Source organism: Syzygium oleosum, unplaced genomic scaffold (genome assembly GCF_021117445.2).
Source record: "Syzygium oleosum isolate NSW1041296 unplaced genomic scaffold, Sole_v2.1 Sole_v2.14, whole genome shotgun sequence".
Lineage (NCBI taxonomy): Eukaryota > Viridiplantae > Streptophyta > Magnoliopsida > Myrtales > Myrtaceae > Syzygium > Syzygium oleosum.
In genome coordinates, this window is record NW_026607498.1 from 1,339,045 (window position 1) to 1,358,075 (window position 19,031).

Consider the following 19,031-nt stretch of genomic DNA (forward strand, 5'->3'; position numbering starts at 1 on the left):
CGTGGCCGAGCCCCGCGCCCGTCGCGCCCTCACCCGTGCCGAGCCAGCACTGTTCACCCGGGCCATTTTAGGCCCGAGCCGATTTTTTCCCGGGTCAAAACCTAGTAAGTGACTTCCTAAACCCTACTTAGTATAATGAGTATGTTTAGACTTGTTTAGGGTGTGATTTAGTACAGGATTAGGGATTAAATTAGGCGTGGATTAGTTAAATTGAATATGCTCAATTTATGGATTATTATGATGGTGATTGTGTGGCTAAATTAGTGGTTGAATGAGATGGGTGACGTGACCAAGTTGTCGTGGCGTTTGTGGGTGAAATGAAATATTTGAATGTGCCGACTTGAATATCGGATCGGTAGGCTGATGTGGAGAGCATGACTTGAATTGGGTGTTATGGCGTGTCAGATTGACATTGGTGAAAGTGTGGTGATTTGAATTTGAATTATATGACTGAGGAAATGGTGAATTTTGTGTTGTGGTGCATGTGCATGAGAAAAGCCTAGATTGATCGGAGGGCTGAGCCTGAGGCGCAGTGGCGCGAGCAATGAGATTGGGCCTGAGGCGCAGTGGCGCGGGCAGTGAGATTGGGCCTAAGGCGCAGTGGCGCGGGCAGTGAGATTGGGCCTCAGGTGCAGTGGCGTGGGCAGTGAGAATGGATCTGAGGCGGAGTGGCGCGGGTCGTGAGAAAGTTACTCGACCACGAATGCGAATTGAGTGTGATTGAATTGATTGAATGTACGTGGTTATGGCGTTTGAGTGGCGATGTTATATTCTTGAAATACTACTGCTTTATGGTGGATATTCTAATATGCAGAGTTTGCACGTAGTTCGAGGCGAGGTAAGTATGTTGTGTGGAATTGATTGTGTTGGCTGGTGAATTGCATGTTAGACTTGTCTGGGTACGCATTAGCCTAGGTGGGGTATAGGTTGTCTGTTTATTGAGATTTATTCTCATTGCTGTAGTGCAAACATTTTCAGATTCCCAACCTTGAGCATGTCGCCACCTAGGCGTTTTAGGGTTCCCATGCATACGGTGCATGAGGAGACCAAATATCCGGGACTAAACCCGGATGAGACGTACATTAGGCATCGTACCACTGTTTGGGTAGACGTGGGACTAGAGGAGCTGGAACACCATACCTATTTGGCTTGGTCCCATCGGGTCAGGTTGGTGAATACTGGGCTAATCCAGGGTTTTGAGGGGTTGCAGCATGCTAACGAGGGTGCGGTAAATTGGGAGCCCTGGAACAAGTTCACTCCCGATGGCGAGGTGTCGGATCCCGACAGTCCACCGGAGAACCCTGGTCCAGAACCAGCGCCCGTTCCGGAGCCCGAACCCGAACCTATGGCCCCTGCAGACCTCGAGCTTGAAGAGGAATCCGAGCCCGAGCCTGAGCCCGAGCCCGAGCCCGAGGAGGAGCCTATAGTGTCCGAGCATGAGGAGGAGCCAATCGAGATCGACTCGGACACGGAGTCAGAACCTTCAGGGTCCGATTCGGATTGGGCGCCGTAGGGATGTTTAGGAGTTGGGCCTGCAAGCCTTTTTGGCAGAATCCCTTTTTGTGCAGTTAGTAGTCTGCCCGGCCACCTGTTCCTTTTTTATGATGAAGGTGGATTTTAACCCTAAAGGCCTAATGTATGAATATTTGGGATTTCAAGCTAATGTTATGTGTTTATTGATTTGCGTTTGTTCTACCCCGTTGTCATTATTTATTGTCTGGGATGTTTAAATTTCGCTTCCGCCTGCGTACGACTTTGGGTGTTTCGTTTGGCGTCGGCGACACGTCCTGGGACATCGCGACCAATACGACCTTCGGAGGGGTGTCGCGAGCCCGTCGGGGTTTGGGGCGTGACAAAAACCTAAACCCTATGTCGCAATATGGTATGGGCTTAGGAGAGCCCGAGTTAAGTCCCAAACTTAGACTTAGTGCATATCAAGCGAGACCCTTGTTTTTTGAAAATAAAACCGGAGGTCGGTCGCGATAGATATGGTTACATCTCTTGCTTTTCATTGTGTTTTAATGAACTTTAGTCACTTTTATGGGGGAAAATCAAGTTACAAGGTGAGAATTGTTATATCGAACTTGTATCTTCCTTTTTTATTATCATAGTAGAATTACCACATTTTATTGCCCCTTAATAAATAAAAATAAATGAGTTTGGCCATTCGGTTATTCATGCCAAACCGAATTAACATAACTTATGTTGTTAAAATCCAACGAGATAATCGTGGAATAATAAAAGCTTCTCATAAGTACAATCATTTAATATTCTCTCTATCCAAATTTTATATTTGCTGTGTAATGTTTCCAACTATCTTTCAATAATTGCAGAACGCATTTCAGATGACATTTTTCTGATGGATGTGGGTTTGAATTGTTTCTCGTGATCTGATTCCATTAATGAATTTTTTCATTTTCCTAATCGTTGACGGTGTTTTAAATAAATATCCTTGATACGGAAATTATGGTGCAATATTTGATGATAATAATCATCGCGGCATGAATTGATGCCGTGGGAATTCAGGTGGAGATCATGACTACATGAGAATCTGAGAGCTATTTTGAATAGGGTTCTTGGATTGGCACTTCAGTTCTTGTGCAGCTACATCACTTTTTCCTCTATGCTATAGTCACGCATGTGAGTTCTACCATAAAATCGTTCTCATAGACATTTATTTTCTCTTCCTATGCTCTTCCTTGATGAATTCACATATATTTTGGAGAGAGTTAATGATTACACGCGTTTTAGATGGGCATTTTAGATGGGTTGACGACGGTGCGACACGAATCCAAAAGAGGCCCTTTTCTTTTCTTTTATCAAATATGATTGGAGATAATCATGAGTGGCACAATCTCAAATGCCCCTAACTATGCTCACAGAGATGGGATCACACCTGAAGAAGGCAATCTTTGAGGAGCAAATGGCCAAGGACCTGAAGAATTGGCAGAAGGAAGCTGAAGAGAGGAACAAGCAGCTCAAGAAAGCTGGGCAGCATAAAAAGGAAGACAGAGAGTTTACATCCAATAAGTACATCAACCAAATACTGTTATCACAAACTACGATGTTCAGTAAAAGTCTAAACATTTCTTGGAAGTTGACCAGGAGGTAAGGCATGAGACAATCTAATGTTTATTGTCTATTTAGGTGCTTATTCAGTTTTTGGTGAATTTCTGTTCTTCATATCTTTAGTGGATCCCCTGGTGCATTCTCCGGCCAACATTAGCGAATGTAACTTAATGCAGTACGATACAGCACTATCAAGTTGTCCATCCTAGGCAAGATGCCGTTCTTCTTGTAGAAACTCTTAGGTTAACTATAAGAAGCAGACAGGTTGATCAGCCGAGTCTTAACCAAGTTAGTTCACCTGGGCTTGCCACCAACAACTCTTTTCTTAGGCTTTCTTCTCAATATTGAATGTTAACCTATACATATGACAGCATAAAGAGCTCAGGCTAATTCTCAATCATTGGCAAAGGAAAGTTAGAATCGCTTAGCAGAAATAAAAGCAGCCTCACCATACTCTTCACGCTAGCAGCATGTTTTTGCAGGACCAGAAAACCTCATATGTTCATCGTAGCCTTCTTTTAACTACTGGCAGATCTATTTCAGTATTTAAAAAATGTCGGCTCCATGGAGTTCTTTGTTTCCACTTTCAGGTTGATGCTTTAGGCAGCATTCTGACAGTGTCTTTCATCTATATGGTTGGTCATTGGTTTTACAGGTGATAAATGCCTGCTCAGCTTGTTTTGAGCAACAGACAGTTTTCACACAGCAGGTGCTGGCAAAGGCTTTGAACCAGATGGTGAGCGGTTTTTATGCATGACGCATTCCGGGACACATGTACTGTTCATTTTATAGGGACGAAATCTTTTCCATCTACCAGGTTGATCGAACTCCACTGCCTCTTCTTCTCATGAGAACGGTAACTCAGGCAATCGATGCTTTTCCTTTGCCGGTAACTCTTTTTTCAGGGCTCAGTTGTAGCTTCCTCTTCTTGCATATACACTGTCTTTAGTTTGTTTCACTGTCAATAGTACCCATAGGACTAGTTTAACTTCCTCTATCAGTTTTTTTATTTTTGGTTAACCCTTCGTGTTTCACTCCATTGTTAAAATATTTGTTCCATTTGTACACCTGATACTTTCACATAGGACTAGGTAGATATACCAGAAAGCAATCTCTTATATGATTGGATGAGCTAAGTTAAATTAAAAGCAATTCAAATTTGGGCATCCAGTCTCCTTTTCCAGGGACTTTCTTGGCTAATCGCAAAAGCATCAATTCCCTTGTGGACAGGAAAAATGGAATTAAGATGAAAAAAATGAGAATTCTGCAAAAGTTGTTTCTTCAAGTTTAAAGGCTTAAAGCTCACTTATTATCAATTGATGGGTTTTAAGGGACAGATAGCGTGCAACTGAAACAAAAAAAAGTTCAGAAAAGTAAAGGTCCTTTCGGTGAAATACATAAGTGAAGCGACTTCTTGGGACGTGCAAGGCTGAATTCTCTCTGCACAATAGCTGAGTTCTCTCAAATTCGATCAAATAATACATTATTACAATACGTAATTGAAAAATGATTCTATAAGTGTGGAACTGATCCTAGCACCCCTTGCTTTAAGGATGCTTTATTTTACCTTCAGACCCTCAGCACACTCTACTCTAACAATGACCATAAGCTGGCAATTGAAGCAGTTCTGACTCATGCTGACTTTCTTGATAGAGGTTATTGTTCTGGGGTTGCTTTCTGGATTGTTAAGCACACTGATTGCTTAATAGTCTCTGGTTTCTTCTCTCCTTTTCTTGATGCCTTTTGATTTAATTGTCTAAAAGCTGCAGAATAAATGGTGTTTGTATATGTCTCCAGAAGAAGTGGCTCGCTTCTGTAACTTGCATGGAACTTGACTCTTCGGCTGGAAAACAGAGTTGACTTTGACTGGTCAGTAAGCAGGGTTAAGACGATGGAAGTTTTATGGTTTTGAATGAAGTGGACGCTCGCTTTCAATTCGATCCGAGAAAGCGGGAGCATAACCTTTCATCCCCACATTTTCCTCAAGGCAAACAAAAAATTCAAATCAGAATACATGATTCTTGGCTTCATTTTCATCTGCAGGTCTTACATTGGAGAAAAACACAGAAATGAAAAGGTCAAGGGAAACAATTTGTTCAAATGAGGGAGGAGAGTTAGTGTAACTACGAGGAGAGAGTAGAAATTGACATAGCCTAAGGTTTGAAGCACCAAAAGTTGAAGAATGTATAAATATGCAGAATATTGGTCAGTCTCATTATTGTTGTGGGTACACTCGCATACTTTGCCTCTAATCAGTTCTCACACATAGAAGTAGAATTAATGGTAGCTTTTGTTTGGATTGCTTCACTCTACAAACTTGATCATGTACACCCTTGGTTTAGTACATACCTATTCAAGAAAACTAAAATCTTGGCTGTTAGATTCTTTAATTTTGATAAATGAGATGGCAGGCGGCAATTTCACAATATAGAACATAGTGATTAGCTGTATCTAATAAGTACTTAATGCACATAAACCTAACAGTTTACTATATACAGATGGAAGTTATAGACCGGTTTACGGTAGGGTTACATATCTTGCTTTTCGTTGGGTTTTAATGAACTTTACTCACTTATCTAGGGGGACGAAATTTATAGATCAAGAATTGTTATATCGGACTTACATCTCTTTCCATTTCTTTTTATCATAATTATCGGGAAAAGTGCCAAAAAAGTCCTAAACCTTTTGCGTTAGTGCCAATTTAGTCCTAAACCTTTTTTTGGTGCCAATTACTTCCTAAACCTTTTAAATTGGTGCCAATTCAGTCCTAAACATTTTATTTTTGTGCCAATTTAGTCCTTCCGATCAATTTTGACTGGAATTTGCCGACGTGAACGCCTGCCGGCCAGTGTCCGGTCACCAGCGCCGAAGTGGACAACTTTAACAATATTTTAATATTTTTTTGAATTTTTTTTTCCACTTTTTTTTGTCCCCCCTACCTCTGGCCGGTCGCCGGTCCGGCAACCGGCAAGAGGCCAAAGGCCGGCGAGCTCGACCTCGCCTGCCACTGGCGAGGGCGGCGACCTCGCCTGCCACTAGCGAGGGCGGCGGCCTCGCCTTGGTCGGGCGAGGCTCGACCTCGCCAAATCCGGCGAGGTCGGGCCTCGCCGCGGCCTCCGGCGAGGGCGAGCCTTGCCATGGTCGGGCGAGGCCCGACCTCACCGGATCTGGCGAGGTCGCTGGGCGGGGTTCGACCTCGCCAGATCCGGCGAGGTCGGGCCTCGCCCGACCACGGCAAGGCTCGCCCTCACCGCAGCCTCCGGCGAGGGCTCGAGCCTCGCCTGACCAAGGCGAGGCTGCCGCCCTCGCCAGTGGCCGGCGAGGTCGAGCTCGCCGACCTGCCAAAGGAAGGAGGGGGGGACCAAAAAAAAAGTGGAAAAAAAAAAGAAAAAAAGGAAAAAAAATAAAAATTCAAAAAAAATATTAAAATATTATTAAAGTTGTCCATGTCGGCGCCGGTGACCGGCCGGCAGGCGTCCACGTCGGCAAATTCCAGTCAAAATTGATCGGAAGGATTAAATTTGCAAAAAAACAAAATGTTTAGGACTGAATTGACACCAATTTAAAAGGTTTAGGACTTAATTAGCACCAAAAAAAGGTTTAGGACTAAATTGGCACCAATACAAAAGGTTTATGACTTTTTTGGCACTTTTTCCCATAATTATCCGGTTCTATAAGATATGATAATTCTACTGTGATAAAAAGAATATGAAAGAGATGTAAGCCTGATAAACAATTCTCAATGTATAAAAGTGAGTAAAGTTCATTAAAACACAACGAAAGCAAGAGATGTAACTCTACCGTAAACCGGTCTATAACTTTCATCCATATATAGTAGACCATTAGGTTTATGTGCTTTAAGCACTTGTCGTATACATATAATACCATACTCAACATTCTGAAATTGCCGTCAACCATCTCTTTGATCAAAATGATTAAATAAATCTAACGCCTTCATTTTAGGTTTCTAGAATAGGTAAGTACATAAAGCTACCATCATAGTGCTCTTTCAACCTCCCACCATGCCCATGCCTTGTGCAAGCTTGAAGCACATCTCTGTTAAATCACTGACCCGGCGTCCGTCTGCAAGTTTGGATCGTACACGACATGATCGTTGGATGCAACTCAAAAGTGGTTTGCGTGGAAGCGAAACATGATCCATGATTCTTCCTTTCATTGGAATCATAAGATTCTGCATTGAAGGAACAACTTCTCCACATAGACAGAGACTATCAAGCGGTTAGGGCATGGAACACCAATCGACGAAAGGCTGCATAAATACGCAAATATTTGGTCATGTTCATTATTGCCGTGGATAGACTTGCACAACCTACTGTAAATAGTAGATACATTCCCAAGCTCAGAGGTATTATCTATGGCAAGTTTTATTTCTAGGATTCCTTTCCTCTATATCCGAGACCATATGGATCCCCTAGGTTGTTACTTAACTATATGAGAAACTTGAAACATAGACGTTTAGATTTTTAATGATTTTGATCGATGGTATAGTGGACGGGAATTTCATGATATCGAACATGGCTATAGATGTATCCAATAAAAGCTAAAAGTACGATATACGACCAAAAATATTAGATCGATGTATATCAAACTTATGACTTTTTCCTTTTTGGGATGCTGTGAATGTTTAATCGACTGTTTTTGGTCAAGAAACGAAACATGTTGCGATCATATTTTTCCAAATATGCAGGTGTCAACACACATGAAATGCACTCTTGGCTTTATTGTCATCACCCGAGCGAACATTGCACAAAAAGATGGACATAAAAAGATCAAAGGAAATTGTTCATCTAAGTAGGAAGGAGAGTTAATTAGTGAGGAGAGACTAAAATTTGACTTAGGTTAAGGTATGAAGCACCAAATGTTGAAGGGCGCAACTATGTAAAATACTGGTCATTCTCATTATTGCTATGGATACACTTTGCATATTTTGTCTTTAATCAGTTCGCATACTTAGAGATGGAATTAATGGTTGGTCTTTTTGGGATCTGATTTACTCTACGAACATGACCATGTATATCCTTGGTTTAGTACTTAGCTACTCAAGAAAACTAAAATCTAGGTAGTTAGATTTTTTTATAATTTGATAAAAAAGATCGAATATGGTAGTTTCACAATGTTGAACATGGTTATTAGACGCATCTGATAAGTACTTAGAGCACATAAATCTAACGGTTTACCAGCTTACGGTAGGGTTTTAGCTTTTGCTTTTCGGTATGTTTTAATTAACTTTACTCACTAGTCTAGGAAAAATAAGTTACAGATCAATGGTTGTTATATCGGAGATACATCTCTTTCCTCTTACTTTATCGTAGTAGACTTATCGCATCTTATTGCACTTGAATAAATAAAAATAAATGAGTTTGACAATGTTGTTATTCATATCAAACCAAATTAAATACGGGCCATTCCCATTGTTGTTGTGGATACACTTACATATTTAGCCAAATCTAACCGGTGTGGCCATCGGAGGACATCGTACCCTGACATTGACAAAATTTTGCAAATGTCGACACCCATATTGTTGTCCACATTGGCTAGATATTGTCCATATCATACTTTGACATCGTTTGTATTGCCGAAATTTTTCCACACACGTCCATGTGGCACTGGCATAGTCTATCCACATCATACTCTGACGTTGTCCAATGGTCATGGGAGTTGAATTTGCTTAAATTCCATGTCAGAGGGACTTGATTAAAAATTTGTGAAAATAGAATAACTTAATTAGATAAATTAAAAAGTGCATTGACTAGAAAAAGCGTGAGGATGAAAACTAAAACTTTTCGAATATAACATACATGAACCATACTCACCCCTGGGTAGCTCAGTTGGTTAGGACGTATTTGGGATTGTGTGGTTAGGCGCACTGATCCCAAGTTCGATTCCCCAGCTGAGCACTTGTGATTTAAGTGGAGGGCCATGACGGTGGGTTGCTGTGCTAGTCTCCCTCGAGGAATAGTCGAGGTGCACGCAAGCTGGCCCGGACACCTCGGTTACAAAAAAAAAAAAAAACCATCTGTATACTATACTCAAAGGTCTCTTCCGTTAACGTAGTCGAGATATGAATTTGAAATTAAAAACTACACATGAATAGCATCTTATGTTCATACAATTTTCTATCTTAATACACAATGTATTTAGAACTCGGCATTTAAGCAATTAAATGGCGAACCTTCATGACTATATTAAATTGTTGCACAATTTCGATTAATAGTCAAATTATCAAGAATATTCACTGTAATTCCAATTTGAGTATGCTTGGTTGATAGTTTAAGTAAAAGTTGTAACATCCTGAATTTCGACCTACTTTCGGAATCAATGAAATAGATGTTATTTCTCATTTCATTTTAGTAAGTCTCGCCCGGAACTGATCATTCTCGGGATACTAACCTTTAGGGAATGGCTACCTAGGGAAATGTACGTGGACCTAAGAACTCGATCATGAGTCGACCTTCGGTGACGATCGAGGTCGCCATGACTCGAATAACCCTAGGTCGATACGCGTAATCCCTAAACAGCCGCCCGTTAGTGAGAGACCCTAAAATTGAGATTGGGCGATTTTGATCGTGAAATTGGATCCGGACTTGGACGTCGATTTTCGGGGTCGTGCGCGACTATTTTTACGAGGATGACGTCATTTTAGTGTGGCCAATGATATTTGGGGTTGGTATAGTCGAAAAATGGAAATTCGGCCCGGGACTGAAAAATTACGATTTTGCCAATGTGGGCGCCGGTGTTGGATTTTGAGGCCGTTTGATGTTATTTTTCGAGGCCGACGCCATTTTTGGGTGGCCACGCATACTAGGAGTCGTTTTGGACAAAAATTGGAATTAAGAAAAAAATTGGTCAAACCTTGGACCAAATATTTAATTGTTTCTCTCCTCTCTCTCTCTCCTCATTCCCTCTCTTCTCACGGCACCCCCCCCCCCCCCAACAGAGAACTCTCTCCCTCTCTCCCTCACCAAAAATCCTCTCATCTCTCTCTCGGCCTTGGATCGCCGATCATCGCCGGAGCATCGCCGGAGCAAGCCGCCACCGCCGATCGCCGCCGGCTAGCCGTTCCCCCTTGCCGCTCTAGCCGAGTTAGTCTAGAGTTCGGGTAAGTCGCGATCTAATCCCTATTTAGGACGTCGGGTATTTTCCGACTCGTTCGAGTATGGTTTAGAGGTTTTAGAGGTTGATTAAGGTGTCGATAATGGTTTTTGGTGGTTGATCGTGGTTATTGGTGGCTGATCATGACTATTAGCGGTTGTTGCGGGTTGGATTAGACGTCGGGAAATGAGTTTAGACGGTTGGAATTCGGTAGAAATCGGTTCGGGTTTGAATCCGTGAGGTTCGGGGTGAATCGCGGATTCGCGGTTACTGTACCCACTCAGTTTGCTATTTTTTTAGAGAATTTTGTGGGTCGAATTTGAGGAAGTTTTTTTTCATGAAAGTTGTTCCCAACATCTTGACATATAACATATTTTAATTTGGGAATTTTTGGAAATCATTTGATGCCATTCGGAAGTCCATCTTTGGACCGAAATAAAACTGCCCGATTTACTCTTCATCCGACCTTCGGGTCTGTTCGAATTTTTATAAATTTTTCCAGACCTATTTTCAAAATACTTCCTTGACAAAAGTTGTTGGGGACATTCGTGGTTATAACATATAAAACTTTCAAAGCTTTTCAAGGTGATTTGGGTGTTGAAATAAATATATTTTGAGGACAAAACGGTCTGTTTGAGTGAACTGATTTTGGTCTGAATTCGAGGGACAAAAAGGCATGGTTCCAGATTGAACTGGATTTCGTGTTCTTCATGAGAAATGTTGATCAAGATGTTTTTTATGACATATCCAAAATTTAGAATTTTTGGAGTTGGTTTACTATTTATTTCAAATGGATTTCTGTCACTACGCAACTACCCAGTTTGGACCCGATTTTTTTACATATTCTCGGTTTTTTCTCTCTCGAGAATTATTCAGTGTTATCGTGGCATTTTGATGGGTAGTTTGATGCTTGAATGAGCTCGTATGTGTGATTGTGTGGCTGTGAGGTGTGGTGGCATGATTGCGCATTGAGTTCGCGTGCTAAGCTTGGGTGTTTGTGTGGTGTTCGCGTGATGAGGATGGGTAATTGTGAAAAATGTGTGTGAGATGTGAATTTGTGTGTGACCGTGTGTATGTGTGGTCGTGTGGTACGTGTGGAGAGTGTGGAACGAAGGTACGGGAATGTAGGATTGATGGGAAAAGTGATACCTTGAGGCGTGTTCTCCGTCCTGAGGCGTGTTCGTTTACGCGGGACGATGCCGTCACTGACGAGATGACGATGCCCGGCCCGACGGGGTGACGATGCCTGACGTGCTCAGAAGACCGTTGGCCTGATGCGTTTTACGCGGGCGCAGTAGAAGGAAAGTGTGTGTAGGATTCCGTCCTGAGGCGTGTTCGTTTACGCGGGACGATGCCGTCCCTGACGAGGTGACGATGCCCAGCCCGACGGGGTGACGATGCCTGACGTGGTCAGAAGACTGTTGGCCTGATGCGTTTTACGCAGGCGCGGTAGTGGTGGAAAGGTTGAGAATGAGCGGGATTTGGCTTGACATGTGAGGATTGTGAAAGTGATGCATGGTGTGAGTTAGTGTGCGAGTGTGTTTGTATCGCGTGATGCAGTGCGCGATTATGGGGTAAAATCTGCTAGGCATGGTATGGGACGTGCCCAAGTAGGTTTTGCTTTATAATCGAGACACGCACGCGGCTGTGATGTATTGCTGTGGTATGATTGGTGTGTGTATTGATATGTGGAAAGTGTGTGATGGCATGTGTACAAGAATTGTATGTTGGGATTGTGGGCTAACGTGCATGGTGCCTATGCAGAGAGTCCAGGTATGTGTGAATGTTCGATTGCTGGTTGTGTGGTTGTTTGGTTGCGCGTTTGGATGTGTCTGGAATTACGTGATAGCCTAGGTGGGGCTTAAGTTGTGACTTATTGAGATGTGATCTCATGGTTGTTTCAACCAAATCATTTCAGAGCCCCCGCCTGAATATCGAGATTGAGGTCGACTCTGAGTCGTCGGGTGAGCAGACAGCTGCAGAGGATTCAGGTAGTGATGCCGAGGACTGTGAGTCAGAGTGGACGCCTTCGAGAGAGCGTAGGGGATAGTTCTGGGAGGAGGATGCGCCCCATTTTTGGATAGTGCTGACCTAGAGAGCTGATCTTGATATTTTGTTGGTTTAGAGTTTATAGTTCGGTGTGCTTATAAATTATTTTGTGGTTTGTATTGGCGGATGATGTAAATATTTGGAAGTGTAATATATGCTTGGTGGTTTGACGATTTGTTCCTTCCTAGTGTTCTCCAATTTTAATGTCTGGGATTTTTTATTGCTTCCGCTGCGATTTAACTCTGATGGATCGTTGGGTCGGCGACGTTATTCCTGGGACGTCGCACTCTTCCGACCGAGGAGAGGGATGTCGCGGGCTCGATGGGGTTCGAGGCGTGACATCCTCTGTTGAATTGGTATCAGAGCAAGGACAGCTCAATTTAAGTCGATCGAAGCTTAGAGTGATAAGGAGTGGAGACCCAGGATAGCTGTAGTTAGTTAGGGAGACCTTAGTGAACCATAGTGTGTCTAGGGCTACATGTATTTCCAGACTCTTGTTGTGATTGTTGAGTGAATTTGGTGTTTTATTGGAATGCAGGTGCGTCTGGACCTGAGGTAAGTGCACGAGCCCTTTTGATGTGGTTTGGTGCTGTGTGATTGATTGCCTGCTAAGTGGATTACTGTGTCAACTCACTGCCTAGGACTAGACTGGGTTAGTTGGCCTAAGTCTTTAATTCCTGGATGGAATTATAGCAGATAGGAGAGTGATAGAAAACTAGGACGATGAACAGCCATGGAAGAGGTGCTTGAAAGGGGTACAAGCAGAAGAGCTAGAGGTCGAGGTGGTGCTCGAGTCAGAGCAATAGAGGATCTTGGAATTGATGCTAGGTCTGCAGAGAACCCCGGAGTTGAGGCTAGACCTTGTCTGTGACATTCCGAAATTTCCACCAATTGGAATTTATTGAATAATTGAGTTTTATAGAAATGTGCTCGCAGTAAATTTTCGCCCGGAACTGATCATTCCTGGGAATGCTAACCATTAGGGAAAGGCTAATAGGGGAATTAAATTCGCGCGACCAAAGAAAATTCGACCGTGAATGGACTTCGACCATTAAATCGCGTAAGTGATATTTTAAGCCACTGTTGGCCGATCCAAGGATAGTTAGGGGTCAGTTCGCCACTGTCCTAGTAGTGAATCGCAGGTGATTCCGTTGGACCACGAAACAACTTGACGAATGATTCCGAAATTATACCGAACGATCGTACCCCTCGAATCAAGTGATTGATCTTCGCGATTTTTATGACAACCGAGATCGTCACGCATCGAACGGACTTGCACGTGACTCGATTCAGTATCAGTCATGAGTCGATTCTGCGAGTTTCCCCAGCAAACCGCCCGTTAGCTTGAGAAACGCTTGAGTTGTGTTTAATAGAATTTAATTATGAAATTTTTGTCCAAATTGGACACTGAAAAATTAGGAAGTCACGCTGGAACGTTAGGACGACGTTGTACGTGACACGTGTGAAATTTTGGTGTGCTCAAATTCTTCGAAAAAATTCAATTTGGACAAGAAACGAAGAAGTTGACTGTTTTGCCCTTAAGGATTAACAAAGGGCATGCTTATGGAAGAAGGGGTATTTTAGTCATTTTTGCTTTAGATATTTTTTTGGGTCAAAGTTTCTAGATAAGACCCTCTCCTCTCTCTCTCCGTCTCCTTCGTGGACTTCCCCCCCCCCCCCCTTTTTCTTTTTTGGCCGTGAGTTTCCCCTCCTCACCGTGAGTTCTTCCTTGGCCATTTTCTCCACCGCCGGCGCCGCCGCTCGCCGCCACCACACCGGACCACCCTCAAGCCACCGTCCACGCCGCCATACGCCACCATCACCCCCTCCCGCCGTCCCTCTCTCTCTCTATTTCCCTCCCTCTCTCTCTTGGCCGTGAGGCCCTCGGCCACGCGCAAGCCACGCCATCGCCGTCCAAGCCGATCGCCGCCACCCGGAAGTTGTACGTCGTCGCCGTTGTCCCCGATTAAGGGCCGCCGCTTTCCGTTCTAGCCGAGGAAGTCTAGAAGGCGGGTAAGTCGCGCCTAAACCTAATTTAGGACTTCGGGTATCGACGGGTAAATTCGAACAAAATCAGTATGGAATTAGGTGCGGAATCACATGGATAGGGGGTGAAAATTTTATGGCGGGCCTTAGGAATTAATTCGGGTAATATTTATTGGAAATTCAGAAAATTAGGGGCTGCGAATTACTGTTCATATTCCTCGAATCACTGTTCACTGGCTGTGGGTTACTGTTCACCGAGCTGTGATGGTCCGATTGGGACGCAAGTTGAATTTTTGGAACTTAGATATTTTGGTGAGAAAGTCCCGTGAAGGATCGGAATTAATCCGACGCCGTTTGGTCGGAGAAAAATGGGAATTATCGTATTGTATGCATATTTAAATTATTAGTAAATTGTGGTAATTAAGTTGAGTATGCTGTGGCGTGCTGTTGGGTACGAGAATGACACCTTTGAGTCCGGCTCGGAGTTTCATGTAAGTGTCGGGAAGAGTCGGTGGTGTGATTTTGTGGTTTGAGTGCAGAAATTATTGTTCACGAGCTGTGGGAGTACTGTGCACTGTACTGTGGTGAGTCGTTTGATGCGTGTTCGGTACCGTTAGGTCCGTCTTGGAATTTCATGAAAATCCCGTGAAGGTCTGAAAATGATTTGAAAACATTTGAACAAAGAAAAATGTTGTTTTATGCGAAAATGTGCTTTTGTGCGAAAATGGTGATGTGGTGAAGTGTGGGGTGCAAGTGTGCACGGAATTTGAGGCAATGGCATGAGAAAGTGAATGTGGGATCGGACCGAGGCGTGTGATGCTCGGGGCGCGATCGAGGGGCCTGAGGCGTGAACGAGTACGCGGGCCGGATGTGGTGAGTGGTCGCAGTGTACCTGAGGCGTGTACGTTTACGCGGGTCACTGACGAAGAATGAGAAAGAGGAAATGAGAATGGACGGAATAATGGGATAAGAGTGGTATATGCGCGTGTTTACATCTGACAGGATTGAGTTTGAATGATGTTGTGCGCATGTTTGAGCCTGGCAATATTATTTGTTGTGCCTGCAATGTGATGTTTCAGCGTGTGGTGATATTGAGTGTTTGAATTTAATTGGCGCTCATGGTGCATTGCATTGCATAACATGGACACGCATTGTGTATGCCGAGAGTGAGGTATGTGATGAAATTGTGTGAGAATACGTATCTGCCATGAGCATGTGATTACCTAAAATGCCCTGAAGCGTTATACGCTGGGTTCAGATAATAATAAGTTGTGTGATCATCGAAGGACCTTCGGGTCGTGACCTTCGGGTCCATACCGTCCTCATGCACTTTGAAGCAGGACGATACCCGGTACGTCCGGAAGACGACCATCCTCATGCACTTTGAAGCAGGCTCTGGTTCGTAAGGAGATCAGTGTTGCGCCTCATGCACTTTGAAGCAGGCTAGAGACACTGGGCCAGATCGGTTGCTGCGCCTCATGCACTTTGAAGCATGCTAGACGCACCGGGCCGTTAATAATGTGGACTCGAGTCGTAATTAATAATAAATTGGGAAATTGCCAGTGTGGGCCAGTGGGCCGGAGAATGCGTATGACATGTAGACGACATTTGCATGCATGAAACATGCATAGACTGGCATGCGAATGTATGAGAATCGGTGCATGAACGTGTGATTGACATACGTGTGATTATGCGTGCCACACATGTGCCGTGACTATTGTATGTTGATCTGCCTAACCTGCAGGGTTAGATAATTGTCTGACTATTGTGGTATTGTGATTTGAATAATTGTTTCCAGTCAGGAGATTGCATGCTAGCCTAGCCTAGGTTGGGTTTAGGGATGAACTTACTGAGAAGTGTTCTCACGGTTGTTTCAACCAACAATTTCAGAACCCCGACAGGACCCATGAATCTTCCGCCGCCGCCGCCAGAACGTTTTGGAGTCCTCGGTGGATGGGACGGTATAAATGGACTCAGACTCAGAGGACAAGGAATCAGACTCAGAATGGGTTTTTGGCGAGCACCATTTTTGGAGTAGTAGTAAACCCAAGTTTTCATCCTTGGAGTATCGGTTTTTAAGAAAGGCGATATGCATGTACATGTATGGGACAGTTTATAAACGTAAATATTATGGTATAAGAAGGAAATGAAAAAGATATGTATATTCTCCCTGATTTTTCTCCCCAGTTTTAATTGTCCGGGTTTAATTGTTGATATCCGATGTGGTAGTAAATCTCTGATGGCGAATTTGAGGTCAGCGATATTCCTGGGACGTCGCTTGAATCAACTAGAGGCGGTGTCGCGTGCCGTAGGGGTTCGGGGCATGACATTGTCCAAGTAGGAATATTATATGTTATAATTGTGGCACGTTATGGCTTCCTTGATTGACGAGATTTTAGTTTCGTTGGGGTACCCGGATTGCAAGATTGTAACTGGTAATGGGAAGGAAAGAACTGATTAGCGGTTCTCGAGATGTAGGATTTGGATGTAATAGTGGGTATGGACTGGCTAGTTATACAGAGGGCAGTAATGGGTAAGTATCCCTTGCCGAGGATCGGAAAGACGAGTTTTGAGGAGCAAGACGATCCCGATGTTTAAGATTGTATGGGAATATCACGGGACAAAAAGTACTACCTAGGAAAGTGAAGAGGCCATGCGACGTCAATACCCCCATTTGTTTGAGGAATTTGTTGAGTTGTAAATTTCGAGGACGAAATTTTTATAAGGGGGGAAGAGTTGTAACATCCTGAATTTCGACCTATTTCCGGAATCAATGAAATAGATGTTATTTCTCATTTCATTTTAGTAAGTCTCGCCCGGAACTGATCATTCTCGGGATACTAACCTTTAGGGAATGGCTACCTAGGGAAATGTACGTGGACCTAAGAACTCGATCATGAGTCGACCTTCGGTGACGATCGAGGTCGCCATGACTCGAATAACCCTAGGTCGATACGCGTAATCCCTAAACAGCCGCCCGTTAGTGAGAGACCCTAAAATTGAGATTGGGCGATTTTGATCGTGAAATTGGATCCGGACTTGGATGTCGATTTTCGGGGTCGTGCGCGACTATTTTTACGAGGATGACGTCATTTTAGTGTGGCCAATGATATTTGGGGTTGGTATGGTCGAAAAATGGAAATTCGGTCCGGGACTGAAAAATTACGATTTTGCCCATGTAGGCGCCGGTGTTGGATTTTGAGGCCGTTTGAGGTTATTTTTCGAGGCCGACGCCATTTTACTAGGAGTCGTTTTGGACAAAAATTGGAATTTCGACAAAAATTGGAAAAATAATATTATTTTATTCCCGAAACTTCGCAGTCGATTTTCGAGGACTTAGAAAGTGAATTTCGCGATTCTGACGCCATATTATGTTGGCCACGCACATATGGAACACGTATGTGCGAAAATTGGAATTTCGCCCCGGGACCGGAAAATTACGATTTTGCCCTTAGGCCTATTTTTGGGTATTCTGAATTTTGAGGATTTTGAAAATTGAATTTGGGGATTAAATGTGGATAAATATCAGCCCCAAAATATTGGACAAAAACACCCTTAGATATTTTGGTTTGGAAGAATGTGGACCAAGCGTTTTAGGGGCAAAATTGGAATTAAGAAAAAAAATTGGTCAAACCTTGGACCAAATATTTAATTGTTTCTCTCCTCTCTCTCTCTCTCCTCATTCCCTCTCTTCTCACGGCACCCCCCCCAACAGAGAACTCTCTCCCTCTCTCCCTCACCAAAAATCCTCTCATCTCTCTCTCGGCCTTGGACCGCCGATCATCGCCGGAGCATCGCCGGAGCAAGCCGCCACCGCCGATCGCCGCCGGCCAGCCGTTCCCCCTTGCCGCTCTAGCCGAGTTAGTCTAGAGTCCGGGTAAGTTGCGATCTAATCCCTATTTAGGACGTCGGGTATTTTCCGACTCGTTCGGGTATGGTTTAGAGGATTTAGAGGTTGATTAAGGTGTCGATAATGGTTTTTGGTGGTTGATCGTGGTTATTGGTGGCTGATCATGACTATTAGCGGTTGTTGCGGGTTGGATTAGACGTCGGGAAATGAGTTTAGGCGGTTGGAATTCGGTAGAAATCGGTTCGGGTTTGAATCCGTGAGGTTCGGGGTGAATCGCGGATTCGCGATTACTGTACCCACTCAGTTTGCTATTTTTTTTAGAGAATTTTGTGGGCCAAATTTGAGGAAGTTTTCTCATGAAAGTTGTTCCCAACATCTTGAAATATAACATATTTTAATTTGGGAATTTTTGGAAATCATTTGATGCCATTCGGAAGTCCATCTTTGGACCGAAATAAAACTGCCCGATTTACTGTTCATCCAACCTTCGGGTTTGTTCGAATTTTTATAAATTTTTCCAGGCCTATTTTCAAAATACTTCCTTAACAAAAGTTGTTGGGGACATTCGTGGCTATAACATATAAAACTTTCAAAGCTTTTCAAGGTGATTTGGGTGTTGAAATAAATATATTTTGAGGACAAAACGGTCTGTTTGAGTGAACTGATTTTGGTCTGACTTCGAGGGACAAAAAGGCATGGTTCCAGATTGAACCGGATTTCGTGTTCTTCATGAGAAATGTTGATCAAGATGTTTTTTATGACATATCCAAAATTTAGAATTTTTGGAGTTGTTTTACTATTTATTTCAAATGGATTTCTGTCACTGCGCAACTGCCCAGTTTGGACCCGATTTTTTACATATTCTCAGTTTTTCTCTCTCTCGAGAATTATTCAGTGTTATCGTGGCATTTTGATGGGTAGTTTGATGCTTGAATGAGCTCGTATGTGTGATTGTGTGGCTGTG

At 43.4% G+C, this 19,031-nt stretch overlaps 1 protein-coding gene and 1 long non-coding RNA gene across 2 annotated transcripts; both read left to right on the plus strand.

The window, feature by feature from the left end:
• The first annotated feature begins 994 nt into the window (after window positions 1-994).
• Window positions 995-1,513, plus strand: LOC130139929 (uncharacterized). The gene has a single exon (XM_056317927.1). It carries the CDS (start codon window positions 995-997, stop codon window positions 1,511-1,513), a length of 519 nt encoding a protein of 172 aa, XP_056173902.1.
• A 12,438-nt stretch (window positions 1,514-13,951) lies between these two features.
• On the plus strand, window positions 13,952-16,383 carry LOC130139984 (uncharacterized). Its single transcript, XR_008817992.1, has 2 exons — window positions 13,952-14,244; window positions 16,108-16,383. It is a non-coding gene; the product is annotated as an uncharacterized LOC130139984 (long non-coding RNA).
• Window positions 16,384-19,031: the final 2,648 nt, after the last annotated feature.

Excerpts from the sequence above, each read along its gene's own strand:
- LOC130139929 (XM_056317927.1), top strand. The coding sequence starts at position 995 with ATGTCGCCACCTAGGCGTTTTAGGGTTCCCATGCATACGGTGCATGAG.